Source organism: Rhinolophus ferrumequinum, chromosome 9, assembly GCF_004115265.2.
Source record: "Rhinolophus ferrumequinum isolate MPI-CBG mRhiFer1 chromosome 9, mRhiFer1_v1.p, whole genome shotgun sequence".
Classification (NCBI taxonomy): Eukaryota; Metazoa; Chordata; class Mammalia; order Chiroptera; family Rhinolophidae; genus Rhinolophus; species Rhinolophus ferrumequinum.
Genome location: NC_046292.1, coordinates 28351969 through 28374892, shown reverse-complemented (window position 1 = coordinate 28374892; position 22924 = coordinate 28351969). Strand labels below are relative to the sequence as shown.

General features: G+C 40.2%; 2 protein-coding genes across 8 annotated transcripts; both read right to left on the bottom strand.

The window, feature by feature from the left end:
• ZNF684 (zinc finger protein 684) lies at positions 1-21287 on the bottom strand. 7 transcript variants are annotated; one of them, XM_033114634.1, is made up of 6 exons: positions 12081-12243; positions 10565-10604; positions 9865-9902; positions 5602-5728; positions 5179-5274; positions 1-1491 (listed from the first exon to the last, which is right to left on the bottom strand). In XM_033114634.1, exons 3-6 carry the CDS (start codon positions 9877-9879, stop codon positions 590-592), a joined length of 1140 nt encoding a protein of 379 aa, XP_032970525.1. In that variant the 5' UTR covers positions 9880-9902; positions 10565-10604; positions 12081-12243; the 3' UTR covers positions 1-589. The 7 variants fall into 7 exon arrangements, with proteins under 7 accessions (XP_032970525.1, XP_032970526.1, XP_032970523.1 ...); XM_033114635.1 differs by lacking the exon at positions 12081-12243 and adding an exon at positions 10858-11256; XM_033114632.1 differs by lacking the exons at positions 10565-10604; positions 12081-12243 and adding an exon at positions 21156-21287.
• Positions 16733-21287, bottom strand: EXO5 (exonuclease 5). Its single transcript, XM_033114639.1, has 2 exons — positions 21156-21287; positions 16733-18242 (listed from the first exon to the last, which is right to left on the bottom strand). Exon 2 carries the CDS (start codon positions 18214-18216, stop codon positions 17104-17106), a length of 1113 nt encoding a protein of 370 aa, XP_032970530.1. The 5' UTR covers positions 18217-18242; positions 21156-21287; the 3' UTR covers positions 16733-17103.
• Positions 21288-22924: the final 1637 nt, after the last annotated feature.

The following is a 22924-nucleotide window of genomic DNA, read 5'->3' as shown; positions in this document are numbered from 1 at the left end:
AATATAATTGCTGTTGCCCTCTCAACAGGTATCTTGTTATTTTTGTCTTGGTGTTTACATACATAGGAAAATATCTGTATAACAAATTTTTTAATTAAAGAGGAGACTCTGAGATTCAGTAACACTGTCATGCCCTTTAAAAGTGCCAGCAAACAGATGAAAATATTACTGCAATTCATATTACTTATTAAATCCTTTTTTTCACTTGCATGTTAGGAAAAAATGGTGATATTTACTGCAAAAACTTTATGTAATTTAACGTAATGTATAAACATTTTATGCTCACACTTGCATAAATGTATAACTTGTTATAAAAATAAAAAATCAGGGATGATAAATGTGGTTTTCACTTATTCCCTATTTAATTTATGCTTGCTTTCCAAGCTCTATCCTCTATTATTTATAATTCAAGTTTTCTGTGATCTTTTCTATGGAAACTTTATTATCGCTTCCAAAACATGATTGGCATTACCTTTTTATGGGAATCCACTCAAATTTGAAATCCATTCAAATTTGTGGATTTCACCTCATCATGAATTCCCTGCTAAGATTTATTTAATACCTAAGGCTTTCTCATATTCATAAAGTATTATGTATGAATTTTCTGATGTACAATAAGATGTGACTTCTGCGAAAATGCTTTCCTACATTTGTTACATTCATAGGGCTTTTCTCCTGTATGAGTTATCTGATGTCTAAGGAGATGAGACTTTTTGATGAAGGCTTTGCCACATTTAATACATCCGTAAGGTTTCTCTCCTGTGTGAATTCTTTGATGGGTAACAAGCACAGATGTGTTGCCAAAAGCTTTGCCACATACGATACATCGGTAAGGTTTCTCTCCGGTATGAAATCTAGAATGTTTAGAAAGGGATGAATTATACTTGAAGGTTTTCCCACATTCCTTACATTCAAAAGAGTTCTCCAGTGTATGCGATTTCACATGTTGATTAAAAGAGGAATGCCAAGTGAATGATTTCCCGCACTGACTGCATTCATAAGGTTTCTCTCCGGTGTGAAGTCTCTGGTGGACCACAAGATGTGCTTTATACATAAAAGCTTTCCCACAATCATTGCACACAAAGGGTCTCTCTCCATTATGAATTTTCTGATGAGTTGCAAAGTGTGCCTTACTGCTATAGGCTTTCGCACAGTCATTGCATTCAAAGGGTTTTTTCCTTGTATGATTTTTTTCATGTCTAATGAAGTGAAATTTCTTTTTGAAGGCTTTCCCACATTGCTTGCATTCATAAGGGTTTTCTCCAGTATAACATCTGTTATAATTAAGTAAGTCTAAAGTAGGTTGCAAACTCTTCTCATATGATTTGCATTTATATGATTTTTTTCTTGTGGGATTAAGACTTGTGCTCATATTATAACCATGGAGTCTCTCCACAGTCAGAATTTTGTTGAACATGAACAAAACTGAATTAAAAAAATTGTCTTTGCTTTCCTGGTGCTTCTCTGTTTCATCAAGTGGGCACTCAGCTTCTAAAAAGGAGTACAATAAAACATTCCTAGTTAATTTTTCCATCAACAGTTAAAGAGACAATCTTACATGACTTCAAATCTAGTCTCATTTTGAAACAAATCCTGTATTTGCCTTGCTCCTGAGCTTTAAGAATAAAACTGAAGAGGAAACGGGAGCAGATAAAATGACAATCATGAGAACAGGTGGCTTAGCTCTAACTTATGGAAAGACAGTAATATTGGCACAAGGTACAGCGATTGGGTACAAAGGAAGTCAAAGGTTGCTCATCAAAGGTGCGAGGTTAGTTCATAAAACGAGTACATTATGGAGATTAATAGACAGGGTAACCAGCGAAACAAGACACGGGGTTAAGGAAAAATATCCGAGGAAAAACTAGTTGAAGAAGGCAGATCAGAATGAGAATCCTCGCTACCTAATTTCTAGATTACCTTGTGAGGCTAGCTCCCTATTTCCCTCATTCATCGATCTTTTTCCTCTTAATCACCTGACACAATGTCAGTTTCCTTCAGGAACATTCTTGTATCTCCAGTCCTCTAACTCCACCCAAACCACAGCTGAGACATATCTGTAGACAGGGTTTCAATTCTACCACAGCAGGGATTCATTCTTACATGTACTTTCTTGTACCCCAGGAACACAAATGTCCAGCAGGTCATTCAAGGGTTAAATCCTCCTTAGTCCAGGCAGATGCTGTCTGCTTACTATCATTTTTATTCTGGTTGGGTTTCTATAGGACAAATATGACAACTATTTGTCCTTTTTGTATTTGACAAGTACTGTTTTCACATCCTCTGTCAATCTGCCTAAGAAACTAATTCCCAGGAAGCTGTCTTGCTCCTAAAGTCAGTTTTTCACATCTGTGCTCAAAACTATAAATCCCAAATACATTGCTCCATTTAAAAAAAGAAAAAAGTAGGAAGAGGTGGTTATAATTCCCTTGAGTTTCCTTCCATGTGGAGTGTTAGCACAAAACCCTTAGCCTCTTGCTCTATACCTTATCTTTCTCTTAGGAGCTGGACTGAGAAGTGGGCTAGAGACATTAGGACATATTTCTTTATAGAGTGGGTATTGGTGGGTATATAGGAATGGGTATTTGATCTCTGTCTTCTTTTCTCTCTACTTCAACCAATGGGAAGCAGCATCCTGTGTGTAAGTAACCTCAACCAACAGTAACTAACTGAAAAATCCAGGGTAGTAAGCCTGGTGAACAAACTACACAATATAATGAATTCACTCATGTATCCAAGCATGCATTCCTCTAGTCCTGAACAAATACCTTCTGTTCCAAGGATTCTAGACTCTGAATAACTGCAATCTTTTGCTCATGCTCCTTCCCCACTGTCACTTGGCCTCCCTCATCCTCTCTCATCCTATCTATTACTTAGATATCTTTAGGGAGGAGCCATTGTTCCATGAACTCAAAAATTACTCTTCTAATGCTTGCATGCTTTCAACTTTAAGCTCCATTTTCCCTGAACTTCTAAGATAGTCACCACGGCTGCCTGAGCCATGCATTTTGACAATTAACTAGAACAAAACCGCAATGTTATTATGCACTGAACAAACATTCCACACTTGTCAACTCTTAAAATATTTTATGGCTATGTTTTGCCTTTTCAACTATGATTTACACACCGGGAAAAGGGTAATGGGTTGTTTTGCTTTCTCTGACTCCTTCTCAGGAAACAACAAAAAGCCTTGTTGAATAAAGAATAAGAAACATCGCCACAATGCTTGACTTTACAACAATGAATTAACGAAATGTTCACTGAATGCCCGTTACATGCTCCACAACAGTGTAAAGGAAAAAATAATATAGGCTTTTCTCTTCAGGGTATTATCATGAGAAAACATACCTTAAAAGCCATAGCGTTAAAAAAAAAAAACAACAAGAGTATTTGTCAAGTTTTTATGATAGAGCTATACTACAATTGGGATGGGAGTTCAAAGAAGGGAGAGATTAATCTAGGCTGGAGTTACCAGGAAAGAGGAGAAAACTGAACTCAGATTTAATAGCATGCTGGTTTTAGTTAGGTGGAGCCCACCAGAATCAAAAGGACTGATGCAGAGAAGAAAACTGTGTACAGAAGATGCTAAAGAATCCAAGTGCCATGGAATAGGGAAAAGATGGACAATTCTGGATGAACCAAATGGATCACATTACAGAGGGCTGCAAAAGCCATTTAAATATAACAAAACAGGTTATAAAGGAATAATTCATGTTTTTTTGTCAGGAGAATAAGAAAAATGAAATAGTTTGGATAATTTTGCAAGAACATCTAAGACAAACCAGAAAATGGGAAAGATTTGGCAATATAGGAATGTAAATAGCCTAGACACCATATCAGGAGTTAAAATTCATTTGGTTTCTGTCATTAGCAGTTGGAGTCACAAGAAATCTAAAGTACACTTAATTGGTATCTTAATTATATGAAACATATTTCTTTTGTGGGCTCTGTGGAAAGGGAAAATTTTATTCTGAATCAGACCTGGATAAGCTAATAGTTGAAATCACAGGCAATAAGTTACAATAGTACTTAAGGAGAAACTCTTGAGAGAGAAAAAAACAAATGGTTACCACAGTAATTTTGAGACTGCAAAGCAGCAGGCCACTCATTATCCTTTACTGTAATATAAAGATAATGGTGAAGGTTGCAGAACATTGGCTACTATGAAAAAAAAAACAACGGAGAAAATAAGGCCAGGTGGGGTAAAATTAGGGGGATGGAGAGTTGGCAAAGATGCTAAAGATGGCATAAAGCCATCATAAATGACTCTGGTCTTCAGAGTGATGAACTTTCTGAGGGAGTCACTGTGGAGAAAAGTCCAGAAGATGACAGAGAAGGCAAAAAGCAAAAGGTGAGTAAACAGTAAGAAAGGGTGAGGGTGTATTAGCAAGGAACCAACTCAAAGCTGGAAGAGAATTTCCACTAGATAATCAGAATTACCATGTGAAGCAGAAAGATGCACTAGAAGGTAGATACTCCAAGTTAGCACTGAGACTAAAGATGAACAAGGTGGGGTACACAGATGGGATATATGATGCAAGAAAAGGAATGAGTTATTTAAAAAGGAAAATACTTAGAGCATATTGTAACTGAAAGTTTTGACATAAAAACATCTAACATATGCTGAACACTTACTATCTGCCAACTATTTAAAGGATTTTGCATGCATTACCTCATATTATCTTTACAAAGAAACCTGAGGTAAGGATTAATATTATCCCTCTTTTATAAATAAAATTGTGCTACAAAGTAATTAGGTTAGACAGTGATTGGGGAGTGAGACTTCAAATCCATACAATCTGACTGCACTCTAAGAACTAAATGTATGGAAAAGATCTGAGAACACATGGGGAGGAAAGGGAAATGAGGATTTTAGGAATTAAGAGAACAAAGCAAGGACCAGGAAGCAGGCCTTGCAAGGAGCCAGAGTAGAAAGGAGAGCGACATTCCTTCATACAAGACAGGAGCAAAGAGAATGAGCAGCTATGTGGGAAGAGTGACAGTCAAGGTGTCATTTGGGGATATGATGGTGTTATGTCAAGTGGACCCAGTCACTTCCAAAGGTGTGTGGCTTTTAAGAGATGCTTCCTGGAAAGTATTTCAAAGGTGCCTGTCCCTCACTGCCCAACTGGCATCTCCACTCCAAGGATTCCCCTCGCCCTGGTTCCGCTCTCTCACCTGTATGGCTCCAATGTGGATTTTCTCCCTCCACCATGTGTGGCTCTTGTCCTTGCTGCACCTTGAAGATCACTTTTGTTTTGGTAACTGGACCCCCTGTTCATGGGAAACAACACAGAACTGGGAACAAGGTGCTAAGGACAAACAACTACCTCACAACTCAGGTCTGCCTCCTTGAGTCTCAGGGCCTGTAAAGGATGACAAACAGTCTTTAGAACAGAAAGACCCTTCTCCTCCATTTGGAAGGTAGAAGCATACGCAGACTATCTGACCCCCAAAAGAGAGTAAAAATCTCTGGTCATTAAAATTCAGGGCCAAACTTACTAAAGCTTCAGAATGTTCACAGCTTTCTTAAGTTTTCAAGAAAGGGCACTATTCACACATTCTGAGTTACACTGAAAAGTTACCACCCACTGTCCTTACCCACTGAGATGAGGTTTCTAAAGTTCTCCAACATCACATCCCAATACAAGGTTCTCTGATCACAGTCCAGCAGCTGCCACTCCTCTGGGGTGAAGTCCACAACCACATCCTGGAATGTCACTGAGCCCTGTAACAGCACATTGATCTTCAAACTAAAGTACGCATCATTTGGGGACTTGCAAGAGAATCATGGCAGCCTCTTACGGTGATATCGTGTTTATTGCGCAGTTTTCAGAAAGGTATAACTGTATGTTTGATTCAAAAATGTACTTTGTGATAGAAACACAAATCATATTACAAATATTCAACAGGCCATGTCCACCCTTGCCCACACTTGTCCCTAGTTCCTGATGCACACACAGTAGGTGCTCCTGTGTGGGGGCGACACTCCCTGTTGGGTAGTGGGAGCTGTGGGGGCATTAGACTTGAGAGGCCCCGTGGGCTGGGGGAGGCCAGTCAGAGCAGCCGGGGCACAGGTGGGGGTTTCCAGCCAGGACAATTTAATGGGGGAAAAGTACAGTCTTTTTAACAAACTGAATATCCACATGCAAAATAATGAAGTTGGGACCCTCTCCCACACACACCTCACATCATATAAAAAAATGAGCTTAAAATGGGTCAGATTTAGTTCTAAATGTAAGAACTAAAGCTATAAGATCCTTAGAAGAAAACATAGGAGTAAATCTTTGTGACCTTGGATTAGGCAGTGGTTTCTTAGATGACAGAAAAAAGTGTAAGTGACAGAGGGAAAAATAGATAAACTGGAATTCATCAAAAGTTAAAATTTTTGTGCTTCAAAGGACACCATCAAGAAAGTGAAAAGACAACACACAGAATGGGAAGAAATAGTTGCAAATCATATAACTGATAAGAGATTTGTATCTAGAATATAAAAAGAACTCATAATACAACAATAAAGAGACAACTCAATTTAAAAATACGCAAAAGATTTGCACAGACATTTCTCCAAAGACATATACAGTCCATTGATACATGAAAAGATGCTCAACATCATTAGTCATTAGTAAAATGCAAATCGAAACCACAATGAGATTTCACTTCACAGCCACTAGGATGGCTAAAATAAAACACAGACAATGACAAGTATTAGCAAGGATGTGGAGAAACTGGAACTCTCGGACGTTACTGGTAGGATTGTAAAATTGTGCAGCAACTGCAGAAAACATTTCGGCAGGTCCGAAATGATAAACATAGAGTTAGCATATGACCCAACAATTCTTCATAGGTTCATACCCAAGAGCATTGAAAACACATGTTCATAGCAGAAAATAATAATAGCCAAAAAGTGGAACCAATATAGGTATCCATCAACTGATGAACATATAAACAAAATGTGGTACCATACATCCATATGATGCAATATCGTTCAGCAATAAAAAGGAATCTACAACATAGATGAAAATATTGTGCCGGGTGAAAGCAGCCAGTCACAAAAGATCACATAGTGTATGGTTCCATTTGTATAATACGTTCAGAATAGGCAAATCCATAGAAACACTAAGTAAATTAGGGCTAGGGGAAGGGAAAAATGGGGAGTGGCCTCTAATGGGTATGGGGTTTCTTTTGAAGGTAATGAAAATGTCCTGAAATTAGATAGTGGTGATGGTTTCGCAATTCCAAAAATATACCAAAACCACTGAATTGTATATACTTTAAACAGGTCAATTTGTAATATGCACATTATGTATCAATAAAAGTATTTTAAAATACTGCTTATATGTTCTTCATTCACTCATAAAATATTTAATGAGGTCCGATCAGATACTATACTAGTGATGCAAAAAAGAATAAAATTATCACTGCCTCAGAGATCTTACATTCTATAAGACACTACAAAGTAAACATGTAAATGCAGTAAGATGTTCTAGGGGCTATAATGTTAACATACCAGACTCACATAAACATAATAAAATAGGAAGATGTGGAATTTTTTAACATCACAAAATATATCCTCTCAACCATAAAGCCAGAATCATGTTTAATTAATTTAAACTGAAATAAAAAAGGCATGTGGCCAAATGTCCATCACAGAGATTCTTAACACCAAATAGAGTGGGGGTGAGCAAAGTGCAACCCATGGGTTGGCCTCCTGTTTTTGTAAATAAGATAGGTTCAATATTGGGAAATGTTATTAGAAATTCTTAAACTGCTATATTAAAGAAGACAAAATATGATTCTTATTGACAGGTATTAAAAAAAGGATATGAGAAAAGTTCCCAATTTACAAAAACAATCTTCATAAGCTAAAAATCCTCACTTTGATGAAAAACAGAAACAACTACTAGAATACAAGACGAAACAGTGAAACACTGGAAGCATTCCCATTAAAAATGGAACAAAAAGATTTGGCTAGCAATTACTTTCAAAATTATAAAATAGTTACTAGAAGTCCTGTCCATTGCAATAAGAGAAAAAAAATGGAGACGTACAGATTGAGCAGTTAGGGAAAAACTCCATTTGAAGAGTATATGACTGCCTAACTGGAAAATCTAAGAATCAACTAAAAACCTCTTGACTTAGTAAGTGTTCTCTAAGTTGACATACAGTCGTGTGCTGCATAACGATGTTTCAGTCAACAACTGACAACACAGACAATGGTGACCCCATAAGATGATAACGTAGCTGGAAAATTCCTTTCGCATAGTGACACTGTAGCCATCATGAAGTCGTACTGCAAGACATTACTCATGTTTGTGATGCTGCTGATATAAACAAACTACTGTGCTGCTGGTCATACAAAGATATAGCACATATAATTATGTACAATACATAATACCTGACAATGATAATAAACTACTATGGTAAAAGTAATAAACTACTTTTTAATCGTTATTTTAGCGTGTACTTTCTACTTATTAGGAAAAAAAGCAGCCTCTCATATTTTGTTTACAGTATCTTTTTTTTTTTTATTATTGGGGAATATTGGGGAACAGTGTGTTTCTCCAGGGCCCATCAGCTCCAAGTCGTTGTCCTTCAGTCTAGTTGTGGAGGACGCAGCTCAGCTCCAAGTCCAGTCACCGTTTTCAGTCTCTAGTTGCAGAGGGCACAGCCCACCATCTCATGCGGGAATTGAACCGGCAACCTTGTTGTTGAGAGCTCACGCTCTAACCAACTGAGCCATCTGACCGCCCCTGTTTATAGCACCTCTTGATTAAACCATTTTCTCTTGTGCTTGGTTTAATCTCGTGTTATTTTATACAGTAACGTGCTGTACAGACTTGTAGCCTAGGACATCTAGCGAGGTGTGTGGTGGGCTGTACCATGTAGGTTTGTGTAAGTGCTCTCTATGATGTTCACACAGTGACAAAAATCACCTAATGACGCATTTCTCAGTTGTAAAGCGACACATGACTGTAAGGTCAAATAGATTAATCCATACTTTCTTATATACCAGAATAGCCAATAAAAAAACAAAAGAAAAAATATCTATACCATCCTCAATAGCAACTTTAACCACATGTAAGAATAAATGTTACAAAAAATATACAAGAATTACAATAATAAAACTATAAAACAGTAACGAAGGACCTATAAGAAAAATTAAATATGTGGAGGACTCCTTATTGAAAAATTATTCTCTCCAAATTAATCTAAAAGTGTAATGCAATCACAATAAAAAAAATACCCATCACACACTCCTTTATGGACCTTGACAACCTGATTATAAAATGTACATGGAAGAGTAAATGCTCAAGAATAGCTGCAGACCCTGGAAAAGGTACAAAGTTTACTTTTGGATCCAGATGAACATTAAAAAGGCTACGGGCCTAGACTTACAAATTGAGTCCATACAATGCTGCTTGGCACTGTGTTGTCTATTTATTCTAGGGAACACGCTAAGAAAGTCGTAGGAAATCTGATGTTATATTTATCACAGGGTCCTTGCTGTGCGTGCTATTCTTAACATTATCTCTATGAAAGCCCATTATAAGATATTTTCTTCAGAGAATACTGCCAGGAAAAACTTTACTTGTCTGGGAACTGTTTTGCTTTATCCTCACACAATACTTCAACTGGTTGGCTATCCACTTTCTATAATCGTTGGAGAGATCGGGTACACCTATACAACGCAAATTTATTTCAACTATGTGTACACCCTGTAATATGAATATTAACATATCAATTTTCCAAATTTCCTTTTGGACCTAATCTAGTCAATCTACATTCTCCACACTATGCATTTCTTTTTTATATGGATTTTTTTCTCAAAAATTTAAATGATTGAATAAATAGATCCCTTACCTGGAAGTTGATCATTTCTGCAACTCTTGCACGGAGATCTATGAAAGTAGAAATGGGAAGAGAACAGAAAGACATGAAAAACCAGGCAGGTCTGCAATGTAGAACCCTGCTCTATCAGAACAGACATACCCACACTGCAGCCTCAGAGAATGCCATCTAGTGGAAGAATGTTTCTAGCACGTCAGAAAAGCCCCTATTTATAAGCACCAATCTCTACTTGTGATTCTGTTATGAATATATGGATGTTGTATATTTCTGTCCTACTGATTGAACAGCAAGTTGTTAACCTCTGAACCTGAAACATTTTTTTTTTCTCCCAGAAATTTATCCTAAGAAAATAATAAATTATTTAAAAGACTAATTAAAAGCCTGGTCTCTGAAGCTCAGGATCTCTGGCAGTCATTCCTTCCTGATTTTCTGGTCTCTACTCTGAAGCTGGGGTAAGAGATCTCAAATCAGGTTGGACTTCCTTGAGAAGGCTAGATCCAGAGACCTGGGAACAATTTTTTTTTTTTAAACTGGAACTTTCAGTTTAGACTCCCATTCTCCCTCCCTCCCTCACTTCCTCCTTCCCTCTCTCTCTCACTCTCAACTCACCATCTCCTAAGAGCGCAAAATCTGGCTTTTTCAAACTCCAGCCAGCAGTACCTGGGCCCTAGAAAGGCTAAAATGTACAAGAGAGACTCACAGCTTTACTTACACAGTCTTTGCTGGAAGATCTGCAGATTCACTTAGAGATCCTTAAAAAATGCCAACAAACTGAAATTTACACAATATTCATTGCTCAAATATTTCAAAAGAAGAATAAATCCAACTTTTTTTTTTACTATGTTGCAAAAAGAATGAAATTTGGAGATTATTTCTAGATTTCAATCTCAGCTCTTCCACTTCCAAAGCTGTGTCTAGGCAAGTAACTTTGCCTCTCTCAGCTTCAGGTAATTCATATACAAAATGAAGATAACAGTTAACTTCAGATGATTGTTGTGAGAATACCTTAAGAAGACAGCATAGCAGTTTCTCTAGAAACACTTTCTTCCTAGGTTCTTTGCAATGGTTTAACGTTTCCTGTTGCAGGCTTTGGAAGGGTTAATGGTGCTCTTGTTGGGACGGAGGGATTGTGATGGTGGCACTAAATCTATTTTTGAGATTTGGATCTCTGGTATAACTCAAATTAATAAGTGTAATTTAGCTTGAGATTTTTTGAAAGCTTTCTTTTCTTTGCCTCTTAATGATTCTACTCCCTACATATTTACTATGCAGTTTCAGTGTTTCTATGTACTTAGGCCCGGTGCTAGCCCAGTGACTACGGAGAGGTTTTGCATCTGTATGGTGTCGTGGGCTGACCCTGTGGGGTCTCAGCTCCTGCTCCCCACACAAGAACACAGAATATGGTGAGGCCAAAAAGGAACACCCACGGAGCCATAGGTAGGGGAGTCATACCACTATAGTCTGACTGGAGGCTGGATTCACACGACGTGCTGTCCGCTTTTCTGCCAACCAACCCACTCGACTCCACTCCCCAACGTAGCCGCGGCAGTTATATTAGTGGCCAATGGCTCAATGGTTACAGCTGACGGCCATCTACTACCTGAGCCAGCACCCCTCCACGTGAGGCCGAGAGCCTGGAAACTGCTCTCTGGGGCCGTCCCCACAATGGGATCCGCACCCCAGGCTCTAACTTAAATCTACATAACATATGCAAAGGTTGCGATAATCAGCTTTACCGCACCTTCCCCCACCCCAACTTCAGGAAAACATAAAACTTGAGACCAAACAAAGACTGATGCAGTAGTTGGCAGTAGTTTCCAGGAGACTCAGCACAGCTGACTCAACTTTTACGTTAATAAATCTTCTACATTTCTGACTCGTGAATTCTTTCACGCCCGTGAGCCAGCAGACACAACACTGTAACCAGGAAAAGTGCAGTTTGATGCACAGACTCCTACACACTGACCTTTACCAACAAGGGCAGGAGTGCAAAGTGAGCCTGCCCCAGCCCCGCAGGGATCTGGGAACCCACTGAGTGGCAGTCGGAGCCCTGCACTTACTTTCTCTGAACTAGTCCAGAAATGGAAAGGACCCACACACCCAAACAGAAAGTCACCCCACGCGCGCGTTAAGTTTTATTTTCGGTTGAGTAAGCCAATAAAACCCGTCCGTCTTTCTCCCCGCCCTTCCCGTACGTCCCCCAAATCCCCCAAGTCCCGCAATCATACCTGCCAGCCGTTCACCGCCACGCTCCCAGCGCCAGCTGTAAGTCCTAGACCAGTCTACAGTGCTCTCTCAGAGACTCTGGGAGCAACACCCACTCTCACTTTAAGCGGCACTCGTTTCAAGACACTGAAAGAATACCGGCTACCACTCCACTGAGCGTGTGCGGAAGTAACTTCCCACCTAGAGTTCCCAGGCTCCCCCGCGGTGCAGGCCTTCCATCAGAGACTACATTTCCCATGAGGCCTATGGAGCCGTTTCCGGAATGTGTCAGATGCTTCTGCCTCTTTTGGGAGAGATTCCTGGGTTGGTATATCTGGGGCTACCCTGAGAGCCATGTTCATTTAAAAAACGCAGGTGTACATATCATCTTCGCTTAAAAAGATAGACATTAGATATAATGCAAGGACTCAGCTCCCACTCCCTGTACAAGAATGCAGGATATGGTGAGGCCAAAAAGGAGCAACGGAGCTATATAGGGGAGTCATACCACTATATTCTCAATGGCGCTGGTTGAGACACAAAGGCAAACATCCGCCAGTACCCCAAAGAGGGGTCTTCCTGCACGCCTGTCTCGCTGGTAGCCGGGTGAGACACAGGAAGCAGGATCAACACAATCTGCAAATGTAATCCGCTTGCTAACTTCACTTGCTAGCTGCAATCCACGCTTGCTAGCATAGCCATGGGCAGTTATAATTAGTGGCTAATGGCCAACCGGTGACAGCTGATGGCCAACTAGTTACAGCTGATGGCCATGTAATAACCCAGCCAGCACCTTTCCACATAAGGCCGAGAGCCTGGAAACTGCTCTCCTGGCTCTGTCCCCACATCAAATTTTTAAATACTGGGAAATCTAAATCAGCAGTATGCTAAAAGAATACATTACCTTTACTCAGTTCAGTTTCTTCTACAGTAGCAATACAGTAGTTTAGATCTGGGAGATGAAGAGGACCCAACAAAGAAAACTGAGAAGGAATAATCTGTGAGGTAGATGGAAAAGTAGGAGAGTTTGGATCTGCAAAATCAAGGGAAGAAAATGTTTCAAGGAGGGAGTGATCCACTGTGTTAAATACTGCTGATAAGTCAAGTAGGATGAGAACCAATAAATGCCCATTGAATTTAGCAACGTGGAAGTTGTCGAAACATGGCATTTTGGTGTAGTGGTGAACGTCTGATAAAATCTGGTAAGAGTTTGGTAAGAGTGGGATGGAAGAGTGGGTGGAGAGAAATTGGAGAAAGCAAATATAGACAGTTACGCTTTTTTAGGCTGAAAAATATAGCTGTCCTTGCATATGAATTATGGGTCCAGAATTTTTTTTAAGATAGAAGAAATTACGGCATGTTTGTATCCTAATAAAAATGATACTGTAGAGAGGGAGAAATGGACAATATAGGACAGACAGGACAGTTGCAGGAGGAAAATCCTTGAAGAGAGAAGTGATGGAATCCAGTATGCAATCAGAAGGATCAGTTATAAGAGTATGGACAATTCATCCATTGAAATAAAAGGGGAAGCAGAGTTCGTAGGTACAGATGCAGATAGGCAGACAGATTTGGCAGTGGGAGAATGAGGACATCCTTTTCTGAGTGCTTCTATTTTCTCAGTGAACTAGGAAGCTGAAAGTGAAGATAAGGAGAAGGTATTGGAGGTCTGAGGAGAGAAATGGTAATACTGTATCACACTGATTCTAATACACACTTTTTCATATGTCAACATCTGTGAAACTGCTCTCTTACAAATGATGGTAAGCCATAGTTTAATTGGCAGCATTGTTTTCTTTCTTAGTAGTACATAAAATAATGATGCATCTTATATCCATAACATCTGAGATTCTAATGTTATTTAGGAATGTGGAAGAGTGAATGGATTAAGGAAATGTAGTAAGTACTATTGCCTGGCAATATTAACAGCCCACTTGATATTAGTAGCCATCGACTTTATTGGCATTTTCAAAGTCATAAAGACATATTTTTATCTCTTTCTCTTCTCCCCAAGGGTTTAGGGCCCTCGGTGAGGCAAAAATTGTTGGCTCTGTTCCTGAAAATCTCAATGGGGCAGAGATTGCAAGCTGTCACTCAATATCCATTCTCCTTTTTTTCAGTTGTCCATAGAATCTCGTTTTTGTCTGGGTATATGCAGTCCCAGAATAAAAATTACATATCCCAACTTCCCTTGCAGGTAGCTATGACCAGGTGACCAAGTTTTGGCCAGTGGGATAGAAGTGGAAGCAGTTATGCAAATTTAGGAGCATCCTTAAAATGATGCCCTTTTCCTATTTCAGCCATATGCTGAATGTGTAATAGGCGACTGGAGCTTGGGCAGCCATTTTGGACTATGAAGTAGGAAGATACCTGTTTGATCTTAGAGAAGAAAGAGAGAAGAAACTTGGGCTCCTGACACCATGGGGTGCCACATCAGACCTAGACTAACTATATTTTGGGTTCTTTTTTCATGAGAGAAATAAATTTCTATTTTGTTTAAGCACTATTGTTTTGGACATTTCTATTACGAACAATTGAACCTAATCCTAATAAAGGTATTCAACCCATTCTCTGGCCCAGGAAGCAAGTTTTAAAACATCAAGAAATAGCTTTGTTGTGACGTCTCTTTTCATTTAGCCACTCACTGAAAAACATGCAAGAGGTCCATAATTTGGGGTTCAGACACCTTGGGCAGAATTCACAGAGGAGAGATGAAATTATTAGACATGCCAAGGCTACTAACCAGGGAAGTATTTGTAGGAAAAAATCTGTGATCCTGAGGTGATCCCAACTACAGATGCCTCAACTATTTTGTGAGAAACCATAAACTGATAACTAGAAGATGTTTACTTAAAATAAGGATTTTAAGAGAGCTCAGGGAATTACTGATTTACAGAATTGCTGCATTCAGACAGGGTAACTAAAACCAACCGATTTTTCTCATTTTCCTCTTCTTAAAGCTTCTTGTATAAAAAAGATGATGCTACAGAAAACTGGGTGTGGGGACACAGCCAGGAGTGCAGTTCCAGGCTCTCGGCCTCACGTGGAAAAGTGCTCACTCGGGTAGTAAATGGCCATCAACTGTGACTGGATGGCCATCAGCTGTGGCTAATTGGCCGTCAGCTGTAACCAGTGAGCCACTGGCCACTAATATAACTGCCGTGGCTACTCTAGCAGAAAAATGGGGGATAGCAAGACGGTAGCTGAGCTAGCAAGAGCGGATTGCAGTTAGCAGGGCGGATTGCAGTTAGCGAGACTGGTACAGGAAGACCCCTTGTTGGGGTGCTGGCAGTTGTGTGCTTCCTGTGTCTCCAACCCAGCCACCAGAGAGACTATAGTGGTATGACTCCCCTATCTATGGCTCCGTGGGTGTTCCTTTTTGGCCTCACCATGTTCTGCGTTCTTATGTGGGAAGCGGGACCAGAGACCCCGTGTGACACCCTGCACGAAAATGGGCAAGTTCTTTTCTTTAAGACTATTAATTAGCTTGATACTGTTTATCCTGTAAGGTCCAACTTCCTAGGACCTAGAATAATATACAGTGCATGATGCTTAACAGCAGCAAGAAAAATTTACAGCATAATGGTTAAGAGCATAAGCACTGCAGACATATCTAGACTGGATGGAGTCTACCACTTTCACACTGTGAGATCTTGGGCAAGTTTTATAACCCTCCTAAGTCTCTGTTCCCTCATCGGTGATAATGTATGCAGATTTAATTATAAAAGTGCTTAGCACAGTACCTGGCACATAACATTCACTCAATAAATGGGAAGAGTTATTATCACAAGATTCCCATTGTCCCTAGGAAAGGAGTATGTGTAGCCCAGAGGGCCTCCAGAGGTAACCTACTATTATCTCCAAAAATGTCCAGGTTTCACCAGTTCGTGTATAACATGGAGTCACATTAATATTCACCATGGTCTGCTGGCTCTTGGCCTTCAGTTAATAAACTCCACCCCTGCCAACTCCTCTCCCCCTCCATCTACTTCTGCTAATTCTCCAGTAGTGTCTCCATAAACAAGCCTTTACCCTCCAGATGCTGCTGCATCCTTCTTTCCTCTGGCCTCTTGGTGGTGTTTACAGATAAGGGCTCCACTGCCTTCTAAGATGCACTGGGATTCCTCTTCACTATCTTTACATTTTCCTTAGAATATTTTTGTTTTTCACTTTATAAAAAGGGTATCATATGATAGATAACCTTTGGGGACTCACTTTTCACTTAATATTATGCAGTTAAGATTCACCTACATTGTTGCATGTCAGCGCAGCTCATTGGTCTTGTCTGCTACACCACGTCATCCACTCTTCTGAGGAGGGAAGCCTGGGTAGTTTCTAGGTTTAGGTTTCACTATTGTGAAAGGGCTACAAAGTATGTTCATACCTAGGAGTGGCAATGCTGGATTGTACAATGTAAACGTTACTTCACGTATTCTATTTTTCATATCTAATATTTTCATTTTTTATGACTTCTTGTTCCTGCTTCATTTCCTTTATTTCTTTAAGCATATTTATTATGCCTATTTAAAATTCTTGGTCTGCTCATTCTACTAATTCTGCTTCAGAAATATGTTTATGTATGTATTTAAAGGCTTGGAATAACATACACACAACTATGTATAGTGGTCATCTTAGAAGGGCTGATTATGAAAAAAAAATCAGTTTAACCGATCTGCACAGTGTTTCATTTTATTATATAAAATGTACAAAAGACTTGACTTAGAAAAACTACGGAGACTTAACAGAAACTGGAGACTCTTCTTGGGAAGCAATGATTGCTGAAGGATACCTTCGCTCCAGTCGTGATGAGCATCCGTCTTCTTGGCAACCGAGAGCGAAGCTGCGGGTGCAGCACAATCCTAGATCTCTCCCACTTACCCCTGAGCCTTGGTCCTGGATTTGGCTGGATAGAAGTTGAGGAAATATGAAAAGAATCAAAATAAGTACACTTTCCACGAAAGCCAAGATCAGTGAGTGATCCTCTTTTACTCTGGTGAGTACATCAGGAGCAGGAAGGATAAAAGTTCCTGAAAGCATACCTTGTGTTTATTTGGCTTTTTTGGCTTGTGGCTCTAGTGTGGCACTGTGCACGACCCCGTCCTTCCTCCACTCACAAATATCTGCATAGTTGCACATCCGGCATTTCCAAGCCTCTTCGATGTCAACCCCTTGAGGTTCTCGGTGGCCCATCCAGTAGGCCAGATAGTGCTGCACTTTGCTTCTTAGTTCCTTCTCTTCAAAGGCCACAGTCTCTGTTCCCAGCACAGTGGCAGTCTCTTGGTGGATATACTCAATCTTCAGAATATCAATAACTGGAAGGTCAGACAGTGTCAGAGACAAGAAGACCAGCTCCATGAGGTCACCCAAGGACTTCACAGAGAAGCCTCCCTGCTGGGCATGCCTCAGCACTGAAGCTCCCAGTGGCTTTTCTGGATGCAATTTTACATGGTGGAGCAGGCTAGCAGTGGTCACTTTCCCTTGGACCATGGCATCAAAGATATATTTGTATAGGCTGACTTGAAAACAGTCTTTTTTCTTCTGAGTTTCCAGAGGGAGCACAGGGCGTCTGCGTGTCTTGAGTTCAACCAGTTCCAGTTCCCCCTTGGCTGTATAGTGCAGCTCATCGATCACTCCGACAAGAAGCACACTCTCCACTTCTCCAAACACTGGAAACTCTCTGATACGCCCTTCTGACTGCAGGGTAGGAATCATTGATAATATGTTCAGAAACTTAACTGCCCAAGCATCTTCTTTTGTGGTGATGGGGACAGTCACGAGATCATGAACTTCTAGTTCTCTAGCTAAGTGGATGCTGGCACCAGTGTCCAAAACGGCTGCCTTCTCAGGAGACAAGAAACCAGGAAGCTCCTTCCCATATACCATTTGCTGTTCACACCAGTTCTGAGTGGACAGGTCAGTGACATTCAAATATTTAAGATGGAATCGTTCCATGGGCGGTAAGACATCCAATCCTCTTTTCCACTGCGGTAAGCTTATAAGCATGCCATCCTTCCCAGGGAGTTCAGAAGAAGGGCCAGGTTTACTAAGTGAAGCACTTGACTCTTGGGTATCTTCCAGATCCAGAAACTCTGAGTCACTCAAGTCTGAGAACCCTGAGGCCTCTGCTGCCATCGTCTCCTCTTCCCCAGTCTCTGCCATGGCAAAGGTCTGGATTGGGCTAGACACTGCATGTCATGTTAAATAAATATATTATGCAAATAAAACATTTCTAAAAAACACTCTTAAATTCCAATGAGGTAAAAAGAATCATGAACACACAATGTGATATACAAATGATACATTACAGAATTGTACACTTGAATCTTATGTAATTTTACTAACCATTGTCACCCCAATAAATTTAATTTAAAAAAAAAAAAGAATCATGACTATTGCATGTGACTTTAAGCAAATCCCCTTCCTTGACTTCAATTTCTTCATATAAAAGATTTGAGATTTGCTTTTCTACTTCAAAAGTCTACTGACTTGGGACATTATTTCATTATTTTAAGTGAATACAGGTCTTTGTAAATGTTGGAGCAAGGTTTGGCAGTTTACCATGGGCCACTTCTACAATTCCTTTGATACAAAGTCCTGGTCTAGGAAAATAAATCTCAGTTCCAAAATGTTCCTTGAGAGAAATCATCTCTACAATGACTGTTTTTAAATGTAGTTCTCAGGAACATAGTATGGAAAAATTTAAAGACTAACTATAGATAAATACAAATTGGTCCATCAAACACCAAGGTATAGCTTGAAGTAATGAGAGAGAATGTTTACGGTAACATATGGAAAGCAGTTGCTTTTTATACTTGAGAAATGTTAAGGAAGTGGCAAGGAGAAAAAAGGTCTTACCCTTACTGATTATAAATTATCCTAACATTATAAAAACCAGTCTTTCCCACTAAGTTTATTTTCTCCCTCCACAAGACATTAGCTTACGATGGAAAGTATCTGTCAATAAGCACTATTAAATATCACTGTATTTGCTATAAATAATAGTGAATATTTATTGTGTAGTTATTGTGTGCTAGACACTGACACAAGTGCTTCACTACTTTAACATCTCACTACTCTACCATGGGACGGGTACTTTTTACAATTTTTTACTATAAAAAATTCCACACATACAGAGAAATAAAAAGAATACAACACCCATATATACACACCATCTAGATAAACTGTTGACATGTTGCTGTATTTACTTCTTTCATGTGTGTTTGTTTGTTTTTGCTAAACTATTTTAAAGTAAATTACAGACATCATAACACTTCAAACATAAATGCTTCAGCATGTATTTCCAAATAAGTACATTCTCCTGCATTAACTACAATGCTATTATCACATCTTACAAAATTAACAATTCCTTAATACTCTGATATGTATTCAAATTTCTCCAACTGCTCTTAAACATCTTACAAAGCTCTTCTTTAAACCAGGAAACAAAGACCACACATTGTGTTTGACTGTTTGTGTCTCAAGTATTTTTAATTTTAAGAAACTAGGCAAATTATCTTGTGAAGATACTCTTGTTAAGCCTTCCTTCTAAACTCACATATCTGACCTTGCATACAGAGAAAACAAAGTGTGATCCGTCGAGTAGTATTTGACTTTGGGTGCCAGGAAAAGAAATAATTTGACACAGAATTTAAGCTGATTGAGGTAACTATGAGCCAAGTTTCTCCTTGCTTTTCTAATAAGCGATGAATTAGCTGAATGCACCAACTCCCATGTTAAAAGCTTAAGAACAGATGCCTTGAAATGGTATACTTCAATAGTAAATAAACACAGAAGCTGCACATTTGCAAATGTGCCTTAAACGATGATAGTTTCAAAATGAGTAATGTTATTTGGACTATGTAGTCCCTAAAGACTGGACAGAATCTTTACCCTCCACCAAGAAATTAAAGTTAAATGGCAGTGAACATGTATACTTTGGGTTTTTTTTCCTTTCCAGGGGGAGGGCACTAAATCCAAATCACTTGACCTTGAAAATATTTTATTTCAAATACCTAGACCTGGTCTGTTCAAGATATAGTCACCAGCCACAGGTGGTTAAATTTAATTAAAATTAAGTAAAATTTAAAACTCATTTTCTCAGTTGCATTAGGCATATTTCAAGTGCTCCAGGAGCTACATGTGGCTAGTGGGTACCACGTTATAAGGTACAGATATAGAACATTTCCCTGATCACAGAAAGCTCTATTGGATAATACTGATTTAGATTATTTCATGTGTATGTATTAATTCCCCAAAGAGAGAATAAGCTCTTTAAAAGTATGGACTTTTTATTTGTTTTATATACAACATTGAGAACAGAGAAGCCCTAAACAAGTGAAATGTGTTGCTGAGAAGACACAAAGGGGGAGAAGTGTGTGCAAATTGTGGAATTATTCATTTAGAAGAAGAAAACAATACACATGGGATGGACAATTTAGACTGCGATGTATTGCCTGGACTTTACTTTGCAGAAAAAATCCAGGCGAGAGCATAACACAGTGCATTGTGTCTCAAAATGCAGTTTGGATCTTTTAGACATGAGATGATTTTACATGGTACATTGATCAACATTTTTAGATATATCTTAGAATAAACATAAAGCTATTAGAGCATCCATCAAATGCATAATTTCATAGATGGTGTTTCTTAGAAGGCAAGTTTGATTTTTAAATAAATATAAGTAAAAAATTAAAAATATCAGAATAGCAACACAAGTAGTAGTACATAAGTATGACAAAAATCTTTAAGTGGTAAGTGAATGAGAAGTTTGGGAAACACCAGCATAGTGTCAAAGAGTCTGGGGGTCATACCGATCTGGGTTCTGAATCTGATCCTGACTAAGTCAATATTTAGTAATATTCTACTTGCTTTAGGAGTACTCTTGGGCAAGTGTTTAGTTTGTGTGAGGCTATTGACACATCTTTAAAATTAGAGTATTCCTTCCAAATGTATTACCCAAACGACTGAGTGATCAAACAGTGTATGTATTAGCACTCAACTAAGGTGGATCTCCTTCCCCTTCCTAAGAAAGAGATGAGATTTTATCAGTGCCCTCTGACAAATGAAATTAAGCCTTGGGAGTGAGGAAAACTACTTACCTGGGAATTGGCTGATCTTCCTCCTCACTTGGCAAGGCTGAAATGACAAAACTGAGAGAAGAGAAAGAAGCTCTGAAAGACCAGGTCTGCGTCGAAAAAACCAGATTAGCAACTCTGGGCTTTGCTGTGGTAGAACTGGGATTTGTGGTCCTTTCTCACCGGACCAGTCCCTCACATTGTGGTGGTTCCTCCTCTCTGATCCACATTGCACGGACTGTTGCTCACCCCAGGTCCTAGATAACGCTTGCCTCTCTCCAGCGGCAAATCTTCCATGACTTCATTCCCCTGGATGCAGTTACTTGATCCAATCCCTGCTCCCTGCAAGCAAAAGGATCAAAAATAACCAAGGTCCCCCAGGAGCTCCGCGGCCAGCTCCCTTTTCCAGCCCCAATCTCAATCCAGAAGCTCGGGCAGAAATCTCAGGTCAGACAGAGGCTTTTCTTTTTTGATGGGTTCCTGCTGCTTGCGTAACTGTCACTGCTTTCACACTCAGGATCCTGACTTGTTCGGAGCAGCCTGGACTCCGAAAACGTTTGCCCTCCGCGAGGACCTTTCCACTGGACCCAAACCACTGTCTCCCCAGGAGTTCCATGCATGCCCTAAAGTTTATTGCGCGCTTCCTACAATCTCCTGGAGGAGCTGAGAATGACAGCAAGGGGTCGCTAGCCTCAGGAAGGGGTCCCAGCCGACCGGAGGGCCTTCCGAGGGCGAAGGGTCCAGAACCTACAGGAGCCTGGCCTGCGCTGGCAGACTAGACAAGCCGCTGCTCAGGAACCGCTGCCACCGGGGAAGAAGGGGGGACACGGCAACCGCAGCGACAGACCCCTGGACTCCAAAACGACACCCCTATTTGCCGGCCTTCCCCTAACCTCGGATACTTCTGCGAATCCCGGACAACACCCGGTTCCGCCGCGGCCTCGGCTCTGCTCCCGGACTCTACTCTCCACCAGCAGGAGCGGCTTGGGGAGCATCCCGTTCTTTCCCGGCTTCACGCAGAGACACCGGGAGATCAGGCCCAGAATGCCCAGCGGCTGCCCAAGGACCGCCCCCTCCCAGAGGCCTCAGCGGCGCTGCCTAGTACTCGGGAGGCGGAGGCTCGGAGCGGAATCCGAGCGGCGAGGCGGAGAGTCGTAATGCGGGATCCGCCTCTGGGCGGGACGTCCCTGTTCGCTGTGGGTGTGATTTAATTCGGGAGAGAACCGCGCTGTCACTTGATCTTGAAGCGCCCATCTGGCGGGGTTCCCTGGCTACTGCCAAGCCAGTGTCCGAGAAAGGTCGAGCATGTCCCTTTCTCTGGGGCACCTGGTCTCTGCCCGTTAAGTGTTGCGTCTTCGCTTAGCCACCTTTGGATTCTGTATCCCCTTCTTTCCCAGTTGAGAGAACAACCACGAACTCCCTTTTCACAGATGGTAGCGCTCGTCTCATCAATGTATTTTTTCTATTTAGTTTTTAATTAGGAAACATAATAATTATATTTTGAAATATAAAATAAATATAAGTGTAATAATTATGGAACAGACATGTTATCTATCATTACAGCAAAAATCGAAAAAGGTCAGGCCCTTTCCAAACACACTCCCACGCCAACTTCCTGAGGAAACCACTAGCCTGACTTTATGACAATCACTTATTTGCTTTCCTTTAGTTTTCTCACGTTTGGAAATTTGATTTATGACAAAAGTGGCATCGCATAGCAATGGAAAAAAGATGGTCTTTTCAATGAAGTTTCTGTGACAATAGGATAACATTATTTCTAAAATATAAAATGA

Excerpts from the sequence above, each read along its gene's own strand:
- ZNF684 (XM_033114632.1), bottom strand. Across the intron at positions 5,275-5,601 it reads TAGAAACCTCATCTCAGTGG|GGGGTCCAGTTACCAAAACA; the intron begins GTAAGGACAGTG and ends TCCCATGAACAG. Across the intron at positions 1,492-5,178 it reads TCCACATTGGAGCCATACAG|AAGCTGAGTGCCCACTTGAT; the intron begins GTGAGAGAGCGG and ends ACTCCTTTTTAG.
- EXO5 (XM_033114639.1), bottom strand. The coding sequence starts at position 18,216 with ATGGCAGAGACTGGGGAAGAGGAGACGATGGCAGCAGAGGCCTCAGGG.